This window comes from Gobius niger, assembly GCF_951799975.1.
Source record: "Gobius niger genome assembly, chromosome: 2".
In the NCBI taxonomy this organism is placed as follows: domain Eukaryota; kingdom Metazoa; phylum Chordata; class Actinopteri; order Gobiiformes; family Gobiidae; genus Gobius; species Gobius niger.
This window is the reverse complement of record NC_136853.1, coordinates 25021536-25033351: the sequence shown is the minus strand read 5'-3', so window position 1 is coordinate 25033351 and position 11816 is coordinate 25021536. Positions and strand designations below refer to the sequence as shown.

General features: G+C 39.9%; 2 protein-coding genes across 4 annotated transcripts; both read right to left on the bottom strand.

The window, feature by feature from the left end:
- Positions 1-2366: 2366 nt before the first annotated feature.
- LOC306959378 (hydroxycarboxylic acid receptor 3-like) lies at positions 2367-3573 on the bottom strand (the record flags this gene model as incomplete). The annotated part of the gene is made up of 1 exon (XM_079551467.1): positions 2367-3573. The coding sequence occupies exon 1, from the start codon at positions 3345-3347 to the stop codon at positions 2367-2369; it is 981 nt and encodes a 326-aa protein (XP_079407593.1). The 5' UTR covers positions 3348-3573.
- Positions 3574-3764: 191 nt separating this feature from the next.
- Positions 3765-8169, bottom strand: denr (density-regulated protein). 3 transcript variants are annotated; one of them, XM_079551468.1, is made up of 8 exons: positions 8031-8169; positions 6734-6858; positions 6617-6636; positions 6441-6525; positions 4535-4624; positions 4329-4445; positions 4108-4247; positions 3765-3956 (listed from the first exon to the last, which is right to left on the bottom strand). In XM_079551468.1, the coding sequence occupies exons 2-8, from the start codon at positions 6846-6848 to the stop codon at positions 3912-3914; spliced, it is 612 nt and encodes a 203-aa protein (XP_079407594.1). In that variant the 5' UTR covers positions 6849-6858; positions 8031-8169; the 3' UTR covers positions 3765-3911. The 3 variants fall into 3 exon arrangements, with proteins under 3 accessions (XP_079407594.1, XP_079407595.1, XP_079407596.1); XM_079551469.1 differs by having other exon boundaries at positions 4535-4618; XM_079551470.1 differs by having other exon boundaries at positions 4535-4615.
- Positions 8170-11816: the final 3647 nt, after the last annotated feature.

Below are 11816 nucleotides of genomic sequence, written 5' to 3'. Positions count from 1 at the left end.
TACTATTTATATTTATTTGTAAAAGTTCTAGTTAAAGTTTCCTAATTTAGTTAAATTTTAGTCTTGTTGTGATGCTGATGTAGTGTTTTTTTGTCTTGAAAGTAAGTGCTTTATTTGTCATTGCACAACCGCAAAATGAAATTGTGTTCAGGTGTTAGTCCTGAGCTGCTGCAACTGAGCCGCGCCACTTCTGTGGCCAACCTGACCACCAGCATGTTTTTGGAGGTAGAGGAAACCATAGCTCCCATAAGAAATCTGGCTGGCTGCCTTCAGTGCTCCTCTGATCCTCTGAAATGGAGCAGCAACTCCTGGGTTTGTCCCCGTTTCAGAGCGTGGTGTCCTGCACTCGTCAGCTCTTTCACCTTCCTCTTCTTCCTGCACAGCTCCCTCCGCTCCACTACAGTCTTACACCATCTTCTGAGAAGAGCAGTTAATCTGTTTTATTCTCCAGTGAACGTCCAATAGCCAGAACAATAGAAGGCATGTGTGGCTTAGCTGCGAGTCTTGTCCGGATACTTCCTCGTTTGCCCCTTCCTTGTTTCCTGTAGCTCGTCTTGTGACGCCTCCACTGCGCTGCAGGTGTGGGGGGCTCTTGGTGCCTTTTCAGTGTTTCAGAAGAATACATTTGAAATGAGCTGCAGCCAGATGCTCCCCCTCGCCTTTAATAGATCCATGTTCATAGCCCAGGTGAAGGGGGTTTAAAATTCCCGGATGTCCGACCGTGAGGATACAATTAAACTGAATTAACTACAGTCCACACACCAGAAAATATACTTTTCACCAACAAATGTATGTCAACATATTGTTATGCCCTTCTTCTATTAACCGTATAGTTTATAAAAGAATGATGAAAATATGTTTTGAAATTGAAAATACAATTGAAATAATGGTCCAAACAAACAGGAATGCGCTCTTTCCCGAGCTAACAAACCGCGGATTAGCAGGACCGACAGTGTCGATGGGCGGATGAAGAGAAGGCATACTGACATGACACAAAATTACAAATACCAAACATTACATTTGAAATATACTATGAAACCTTACTTTGCGCCCTTTTCGTAATATCAGAGACTGGGAATCCGTAACATGTAGCAGTATCTCCCTCCGTTAGTTTGGCTTCATCATGTTTTTCTGCCCAGCCCAGTGACGTCACCTTGGAAACAAATGCTGCCTTTAGGAGCACCGGGATAACTCGTTTACGGGGATTCTTCAAGTAAGAGCAAATTTGGCCCATTTTCCAAGAACATCAAAAAAGTAATTTTAGAAACATTTTGACACGTTGCAGTAATACATCACTTGTTTTATTATTTACACAAAAGTCAAGTTCTCTACATATTCCTAAAACTTCACAGCTAAATATACCAAAACATTAACTTTCATTGAACAGTGACATTAATCTTAATGTTTGGGGATTGTTCTGTGGAAATGACAGCTTGTGAAGTAAACATGTTAGCTTGAACAATAAACATTAAATTACGTATTTGGCATACCTAATAAAATGATTACATCCACAATGAATAGGTTGCGTTCACGTGACATCAACATTGTAAAGGTTTAAAATTGAGGTGGAGGGCAACTGAAAATGCTATGACGGTAACTATGGTAACTGGCGAATTGCAGACTTTTTTTTGTCTTCCTCTTTGGTTAATATCTCAATCATTACTGGTAGAATCCGCATAAAACAAAAACGGTTTCAAAGTTCATTGTCTCCTCTGTCAGCACAGAACTAATGTCCAATTACTTCCTCATAAAGGCGTCCAAAAGTGGTGACGAACTCGGAAACATGAGCATGATGTTGGCGAATAGAAAGGACTTTCAGACATAAAAAAATAATGTCAGGTTTGTGAATCCAATCACTGTCAAATACTGATGAGGAAAACATTTAATCTTCGTTTTGGAGATTTCTAACAAAAACTTTCTGTATTTCTCCCATAGAGTTGTATTGGCCCTGCCCTCCATCTGACAATATGACATCACATTCTAAATCATGAACACAACCTATTCAAGATTATGGTGGTCCAAAACTAGACCAAGGAGCGGGCACAAGATGCTAGAGTATCAAACCAATAATCATTTTCAATAATAATAACAATAATAATTGATAATCAGTAAAAAAAAAAAAAAACTTAAAAGATTTTTGTGTGTTCTTATTCATCAATAAATATCAGAAAAATATGAAAATAATTAAAGACTTTCTTCTTCACAGAGCACACTAACACGTACAAGTCAAAAAACAAAAATAATAACGTCCCCAATTAAGTTTCTTTTCACCTTAACAAGCAAGAGCTGGATTTATTAAGCAAAACAAAACTGAAGAAAATGTGTTTTATACAAAGTGACATCATTGTCCATTGGATATCCCGCCTTCAACCGTCTACTGTAGAGATCTCATTGCCAGCTGAGATTTCTTCATCTTTGACTTTCCTTCCCAGTATTTTGTACAAAACCTTTTTGAAAGTACCGCTAAATGCAGGAGTGGAGAAGTAGTACACAACAGGATTGAGAACACTATTAAAATAGGTGAAACACACAGATGTGTAAAATGCCAAATTAGCTTCTTTAAAGTACACACAGTCATCATACCACACCTTGAGGATCCACACAGCAATACGAGATACTGTGCTGGGAAAGAAGCAAGTTATAAAAATAAGAGCCACAGCCATGACGAACTGAACAGCCCGCTTGATTTTACCTTTTTTGTCAATAGCCCTGTTTCTTAGTTGCCATGTTATGCGTATGGTACAGAAGGCAACAATTGAAGTTGGCAAGAAAAACTGAATGACATAAAAGGTATTGTGCCAGGTAGAGAGGGGACTGAAACCCATGCAGATGTTGAAACTTTCACATTGTGTACGATTGCTGTTGTAGAAGAAGTGCTCATCAGCAAGGAGGTATCCAGTAGCAAGAAATATCAGTCCCCACAAACCCAGAGAGACCCAGAGAGCATAGCCCAGGCCCATTCGGTTGATCGGATTCAACGGGTGGACGATCTTGAAGTAACGATCAACGGCCACAGCTGTGAGAAAGAAGATCCCTGCAGCTCGATTTGCTGCCAACAGAAAAAGCAGGATACGGCACAGAGCATCACCATAGAGCCAGTTCTTTCCTCGCCTGTAGTAGTCAGCTCTAAAAGGCAGGCAGAAAAGGACTATCGAGTCAGCAACAGCAAGATGAGTAAGGTACACCGAGTTAGGCCTCCAAATGTCCATGTGAAAGATGAACATCCACAAGGCAACAACATTTCCAAGGAGTCCAAACATGAACTCTATGATCAGTATAGGAGGAAGGACTTGATCCAAAATAGGAGCTTCAAAAGCACAGCACTTTACGGCCGGTGTGTGGTTCATCGTTCAATCTGCAAAGAACAATAGCACTAAAGTACATCAGTAAAATGATGCTTTGCACAGTGTAAATAGAGATAGGCAGAATCAGGTGACCTCTCTGGATTCTGTGATAACACACATGCAAACAATGTCAGACAAACACACCCAATCATAATTATTCTGTGGGGAAGAATCACTAACCGTAAGGTGAATAAAAACAAGAGTAAATGTAAATTGTACTGGGAGCGTACTTTATTATTCTGGAAAACCAAGTGGACTCATGGGTATATTGAGAGTTTCGGGAAAAACAAGCATCACACGGCATTCATGTAAATAAAACTTGAGGGTAAGGGAAATTTAAATGAATTAACCTAGAGTTTTGAGTGAACATTTGAAAGGGATTCACATCATACCACAACTTTGGCAAAAGAGAGAAAGCAGCTATGAATTAACTAAAAAATAACGACTTAGAGTCCATGTCCTGATTTATGTATAGAAAATAAAAGCCATAAAATGAGTTAATGTGTACATTTGGCCAGGTTGTTGCTGTTTTCAGGTCACGTCCTCGTGAAAGTGCATATTTGGTCTTCACTTTTTGACTTCACCAAGGTCATCAATGCAGTCGTCATCCACCTGCAAAAATGCATTTGTTAGTGAATGGAAATGGCCACTTCTCTGAAACTGCATCGTATCATTGGAATTGGTAATAGCTTGACGCAAAGAAAACATATAATTTGTTGGACTAACATATCTTAAAATGTAAAGTTTTAACAGTGTGACTTACCTCAGGCCACTTTTCTTGAATTACATCAATAATGTCATCTGTAAAATCTCCCTGAATTATAATTTCATCCTCTGCTGTAACTGAGGCACCACAAGAAAATTTCTGGGCAAAGAATCGTTGAGCCTCTTTAAGGTCAATATCTAGAAGAGAGTGTTTATATACAGGCTAAATAATGTCCACAATAACATTCACAAATCTAAAACAGAAAATTAAGCACTTACCAAATGTCGCCAGTCCACACACCCGTGTGACAAATTTCTTTTTAGCTCTAGGAATTCTAGCTATTGTAACTTTCTGAGGTACAGTCTTCTTCTTTTGTTTAATCTGTCCTCTCCCACCTAAAGAAATATTAACAAAAAAGAGCTGTTTATAAACAGATTATTAACAGACATACTTTTTGCCACAATAACCAACAAAAATTGGGAACCTCTTTTTTGTTTCTTTTTCTCCTCCTCTTCACCCGCCGGAGGTACATCCCCAGTACCATGTTCCTGCTTGGGGGCATTTGCTGAGGAACCTGTAGAACAGAAAACAAAACAAATTTATTTTAAACAATAGGGGTAAAAATATAACTATACCCATATTTATTGTCAGAATCAGATGGAGTTTTACATCCATTGCCAGTGAAAGGATTCACAAACTGGGAATCTTTTTTAAAGAATGCGATCAGACTACTCAGCCTCCCTGGTAAGGTCTATACGGGTGTTCTGTAGTGAGGAATCCGACCGATAGTCGCACTTGGGATTCAGGAGGAGCAAGTGCGGTTTACGCCCCCAGTCGCAGCATACGGGACGAGCTCTATACGCTGGACCAGCGTAGAGCTGGTGCATGTTGTTCCTCAATTTCTGTTTGGGAAACTCAGGATCTCATCTCTGCTGTTCACAGATGATGTTGTTCTGTTCACTTCAATAAATCAGGACCTTCAGCTGCACTGGGGCGGTTTGCAGAAGAGTGTGAAGCAACCGGGATGAAAATCTGCACCTCCAAATCCGAGGCCATGGTTCTACACCGGAAAAAGATGGCTTTCTCTCTCCAGGTCGGTGGTGAGAGTAAGCTAGGGTGAGGAGCTCAGTCACCCAGGAGGTGCTCGGAGTAGAGCCGCTGCTCCTTCACACCAAGAGACGACAGCTGAGGTTGACCAGTGCATCTGCTTTGGATGTCTCCAGGTCACCTTCCTGGGGAGGTGTTCCGGGCATATTCCATTGAGAGGAGGCCCCGGGAAGACCAGGACACGCTGGAGCAGACCTGGGCAAACACCAGCCCCGCAAGCAATTTAATCCAGCCCGCTGCTCATTTTTCATATTGGCCATTTTTTTAAGTGCTTTCAAGATGCACACAACAATGTATTCACGGCGCAATCGTTTGAGTAGCGGTGTGTTTGCGTGACCATCCTCTGCCAGAGCTGGCTCAACATGGCTCTGCCTCTGTCAAACAGAGTACAAGGCTAAATTATGGATGTCACAAAACAGAAAGATAAGGACCATGTGCATCGTTTTTTGAAAGTCAGCGAGGAGGATTTGCTATCGCTGAGGCAGGAGTCCTCACGGGACACGGCGGTGGACAGTGTGTTTATCTGCCTTCTAAGTTTCTAAGTTAAAATGGGATAAGCAGTGACCCCAAGGTAAGGGACAGCCGTTGTGGATGTGTTTGCAAAGCAGATGAAATAATGTCTTACTAATTAAGTGCATCACTTCACATCGCATTTCCAACAAAGTCTGCTTGGTCATGGTCAGCTTGACCGAGACGTTGCAGCAGTAATACATTTCTTAAAGAGTGAGAAGGTGTGTGGGAGCTTTTGTTCATTTTTTTTTTCAACAAACTGAATTTTTAGTGTATTGTTTTTTCTTTTATTTCATGACTATTTCCATTGCAAATTCTCATTGAATGAACACATTCATGAATGAACACATGGAATTATGTTTAAACAGAAAAAGGTGAAATAGATTCTTCAAATTATCCGCCTTTTGCTTTGATTACTGCTTTGCAAACTTTTGACAGTCACCCGAAATGGTTTTCACTTTACAGGACTGCTATATAAATAAAGATCTTCTTCTTCTCCTTCAGACGACTGCCTTATGAAGTTCATTGCCAAAATGTCAAGAATAAAGGGTGCCAATTTCGAATAATTTTGTTTCCTGCATAATCCCATGTGTTCAATCATAGTTTAATGCCCTTAATACCAAGGTAAATAGTGTTGAAAATAAAGATAAGCTGAAAAAGTGTTTCCAAACTTTTGCCTAGCACTGAAGATTAGTGTGTTTCATGCCGCACTATTTCACATCATCATTGCACTTATATGAAAACCACTAAACTGGAATAAAAACTTCACTTACCAACTGTCATCCTGGCAAATACATCAGGGAAGTTCTTCTCAAGCCACTGTCTACATTTGGCTGGCTCAGGCATATACTCACAGTACTAAATAGGCATGAAAAAATATGAATTCATAAGAAAGACAGTTTGCTGTTCAGAACTTTCAAATAACGTCTACTGAAACACGATGACTTACCTCTGAAGGCAGCGAGCACACTGTAATGGTAGGAAAGCACATGTTAAAAAGGTTTAATATTCTGCGCTGCTTGATGTATAGTTGTGTCATTTTCAAAAATTAGGGTGTGTGTTGTACCTCCACAGTAAAGCACTTTCAGTGGATACTTTGAATCAGAGTCATACTTTAAGTCTGATGGCCCGTGTTCCAATTTATTATCTAAAGAACCAGATTCCATCTCAGTAGTAGCCATAACAGAATACCTGAAAACAAAGAAGAGATATCTCACAGTCGGTTAAATTATAGAGGCGTATAGATAAATAATGCAATTGTCACTGTAAACAGACTGGATATAGATTATGACGTCCCAGTTTACCGGGCACAGTCCCAGTTTACCCGGCACAGTCCCAGTTTACTCGGCACAGTCCCAGTTTACACGGAACAGTCCCAGTTTACCCGGGACAGTCCCAGTTTACACGGCACAGTCCCAGTTTACACGGCACAGTCCCAGTTTACTCGGCACAGTCCCAGTTTACACGGCACAGTCCCAGTTTACACGGCACAGTCCCAGTTTACCGGGGACAGTCCCAGTTTACTCAGCACAGTCCCAGTTTACCCGGGACAGTCCCAGTTTACACGGCACAGTCCCAGTTTACAGGGCACAGTCCCAGTTTACTCGGCACAGTCCCAGTTTACAGCCCTTGGACCCATGTTCCAATAGATTTCTCTCGTTTGGTTTTACTCATTCTCTGTCCCATTTGTCCCGTGTTTTGTGCCCGAAATACCACACTTCCCTTGAAAATGAATGGTTTTGGCCCATGTGACTATCGATTACCAAGTATAAACCACTTACAAAAATCTAAATTCTCGCATCTCCTCAATGCGGATTGGTGCATGTCATGACGTAAACAGTTTTACCTTTCAGCATGGGAAAAGACAGTGAAGATTTGGAAGCCCTGCAACATATTCTGAACACCCTTTTATGACGACTTCATCAACCTTCAGTAAGTCACTGAATGATACTTGCGGGCAGTAACAAGTACACACGCAACCGCTGGAACTTGAGCAAAATTAATAAACGCATATTTATTAACAACGGATCTGAAGAGTAGCCAGCTCATTCATTATATAACAACAATACTGGATTTCTGGCACATCTATACAGTGAATGACACATCAATGCAAGCGGAGGTATTACAACGATTAAATCAAGGTAAATATTCACTTGAGAGAATAAAATCCTGGTCATTTCTTCATCATAATTCGCACTCATGATTATTTCGTAGAGGTTCTGTAAAGGTTTCGTCAACTCGGTCAGCAGCTGTCACTATTAGCCCACATTAGCGCATTAGCACATAAGGCAGCTAATAAACAAGCTAATGTAGCCTACGGTTTCCAACCAAAGATACATCCATATAAATAAATGATTACATACCCCAAAACCTCCGATCTAAAACTGCTGATTGCGAAGTGAAGCTTCTCGCATTATTATGGTTAAAGTCACTATCAGAAGCTCATTTTATGGACTCAGTAGGCGCTGTAGTTGGCGTACTGGGCTGAGCACGCCTTGTAGTTTTTTTGTGAGTGCGAGAGAGCGCTCACGATAAGTCAAACCCCCCCTGGTGGTTGGGAGGAGCGACGTCCTGTGCAGTCAAAGATGATGACGATGGTGCAGTGATCATTTTGACGACTAAAACTAAATTAAAAGTTTTTCATGAGACTAAAACTAAGACTAAAATGTCCTGATATTTTTGTCGACTAAAATAAGACTAAATGAAAATGAAAAGGAGAGACTAAAATCATCCAAACTTCTATTGACAGTCTGAAAGAGCCTCATATCATGTAAATTCACTGCCAAAGGATCAGCTCTGAGCTTTGTTCATTTGGGAGCAGCTCCATGAAGCAGAGGACCTGATTAAATATGATTAAAATGAATATTATAAATGCAAATTTTAGTTGACTAAAACTAGACTGAAATTGAATTACATTTTTGTCAAAAGACTAAGACTAAAACAATTAAAATATGTTGTTGGTGGTGATGATGCGCTGCTCCCATTAAACTGATTTTCTGAAAGTGCATTAGGTCTGTTTCTAGGGATTTGGTCTGTGAGCTCGCTGACAGAGTCTGAGCGCTCCAATGACAATAGTCATCAATAGTCTTCATTCCCCACATTTTACAGATTTAAATTGTGTCAATTATTGGACATTTTTCAAACATAGTTTATTTTTGGCCCTTTGAAGATGAGAATTTTACATTTTTTGTTATAGTCTGTTTACTTAATTATTTACTGTTTATACTTTAGTCCCCACAAAGTCCTTGGTAGTCATTGTACATAAAAAAACACTATTTTACAATTGTGTTTTGTTTATTTTTCAAACATTATCTGCCTATTTGCACACCCTGAGTGTTTCTAAGAGCTGAATGTAACAAGTAAATTTCTCCATTGTGAGATCAATAAAGGCTCTCTTCTCTTCTCTTCTCTTCTCTTCTCTTCTCTTCTCTTCTCTTCTCTTCTCTTCTCTTCTCTTCTCTTCTCTTCTCTTATCAAAATGCTACATTTTTAATAATGTCTCATGAGCGTGTATCTGGCGATTGAACAGCCCAATAAGCAAATTATGCATTTATTCAATAGGCTTCTTTGTAAATACAAGGAGAGCATCAACAACCCATTGATTTATTAAATAGTTGAAACTGCTGGTTGAAACTAAAGAATCGAGACAAGGAACTAAACACCACAGCTATTGCCCATCTTCACCAGGTCCAAGAAAACAGGTGCAGAGATTTGCCTATTATGGGGGATGAGATTAAAGAATCACAGCCTTAAGAACAAACGTGTACCTGAGAACCTTTCATGAATGAGGCCCAGTGTTTTTTACAAACATGAGTCTGTTGCAAAGCACAAAGAGATCATTTGCCTCATAAAGACACTTTTGCTGATTACCACAGATCTTCCTCAGGTACATGATTACACTAAAAAAGAATTTACACAGTTTGAAAAGAGAAATGAAGTGCATTTTACTTACATTTTACTTACAAACTATATGAATCTTGTCAACCTTCTTGGGGAAAGTGGAATGTTGTTGTTCACCAGGCGAGGGAGACAGCAGGTGGAAAGATGAGAGGCCTGAACTTGCTTACTCACAATAACAGGAGCAAACCTTAGCAGAGTTGTTGTGTCTGTCTGCAGAAGGTAGTGAGAACAAAAAAAAGTTCACAGAGACACCAGAAAATCAATATCCATTTCTATGACAGTATAACAACTCCAGAACTCCCTTATCCTCATTGCTGCAGCTTGTGTGGAGGGCAGAAGGGACATTCTGGTTTGTCAACATACTTTCTGGAATAACAAATGTGTGTGTGTTCAGGGTCATTTAGATTGTGTCATGCAGGAGTGAATAGCATGAACACATTACATGACTAAGTTAGCTGCTGGACGGTGTAAACTGTGGTGTGTCCTTAGGCAAGACTTTACCCAGTGCTTATGAATGTGTTGTGTGAGTGGGTGGAGGTGATTGGAGGGGCGCACATTCACTTCCTAGTCCAAGGCAGCTGTGACACTGATTATAGTATATAGCAGCTTGTCAGCATTTGGTACCATTTAATGCATTTAAATATTTGTTTTATGGGTGTGAATATCGACATAATGACATCTAGTTGAACTTTGAAAGTGTTACCCACAAAATACCAAGCAGGTTAAAGTCTTGAGCTTATTATTTGTTTGAAAAAAAAAATGCACAAATAATATCAACATGTAATAGTTGCTCATCAATATTGTTGCCATTGTAATAATAATATTTATTTTTTTGTTGCAGCCAAGATCAATGTGTGAACAGCAGAGGCACTGAAAGGCCTGTGCATATCTCTTCATACTTTGTTTATAGTGGGATAGTTTTTTGCTTTTTTGTATCTGTGGTATATGTTTTATGTTGCACGATTGTACAAAAAGAAAATCCTAGTTTGTGATTCTGTTCTCAAACAATGGCAATAAGAACTTTTCTCATTCTGCTTCTGCTTCTGATTAAGGAGCTCAGATCAGACATAACCAGTTCTGAACAATGGACATCTACAGAAAAGCACTCATTCTCCGCTTCTTTTCATATTGACAGTCACCATTCAACTAAATAACAAAGTGAGAGAAAATAGAGGATGTTTGGGGTGTGACTTAAAAGACTAAAGAGCACTGCCTCCATGGTGTTCCAAGGGCAACATTTAGTGTAATTTAATGTCATCACATGTGGATTACACAGTAGCCACTTAACCCACGATTTATTTCTGCTCCTGCCAAGACTGTCAAAATGATGAATAAATAAATTCATATATAAGAGGGAAAAAAAGTCTATTTTTCCTCCAAGCTCGGGTCCTCTACCAGAGGCCTGGGAGCTTGAAGGTTCAACGCAGTATCTTTGCTGTTCCTAGAACTGCACTTATCTGGACCGAGATGTCTGATGTATTTCCTGGGATCTGCCCCAACGACCACGGGCACCACTGATATACAGGTGAGACTTGGAAAATTAGAAAATGGTTCAAAAGTTCATTTATTTCTGTAATTCAACCAAAAATGTGAAACTAATATATGATATAGACATCATATCATATCACAGCTTGTAAAACCCAAATTCAAAATCTCAGAAAATGTTAGTATTGTAAAAAGGGACTATATTGTAAACTCAAAGTGTCACCCTTTCATCAGCTAATAAATCAAAACACCTGCAAAGGATCACTGAGACTTTAAATGGTCTCTCAGTCTGGTTCAGTAGTTCACCATCATGGGGATAACACTGACCTGACAGTTGTGGAGAAAACCATCATTGACATCCTCCATAAGGAGAGAAAGCCTCTAAAGGTAATAGCAAAAGAAGTTGGATATTCTCAAAGTGCTGTATCAAAGCACATTCATAGAAAGTTAAGTGGAAGAGAAAAGTGTGGAATAATAATAATAATAATAATGCCTTACACTTGTAATGCGCTTTACAAGCCTGTATTAACAAGTTTCTCAAAGCGCTACATTGTCGTCATTATTCATTCACTCCATACTCGGTGGTGATAAGCTACTGTTGTAGCCACAGCTGCCCTGGGGTAAACTGACGGAAGCGAGGCAACCAGTCTGCGCCATCGGCCCCTCCGACCACCACCAACCACTCACTCACACACCACATTCACCCCAGGCTTCCTGGTGTTACCAAACGGTCTCCCATCCAAGTACCGACCAGGCCCTTCCCT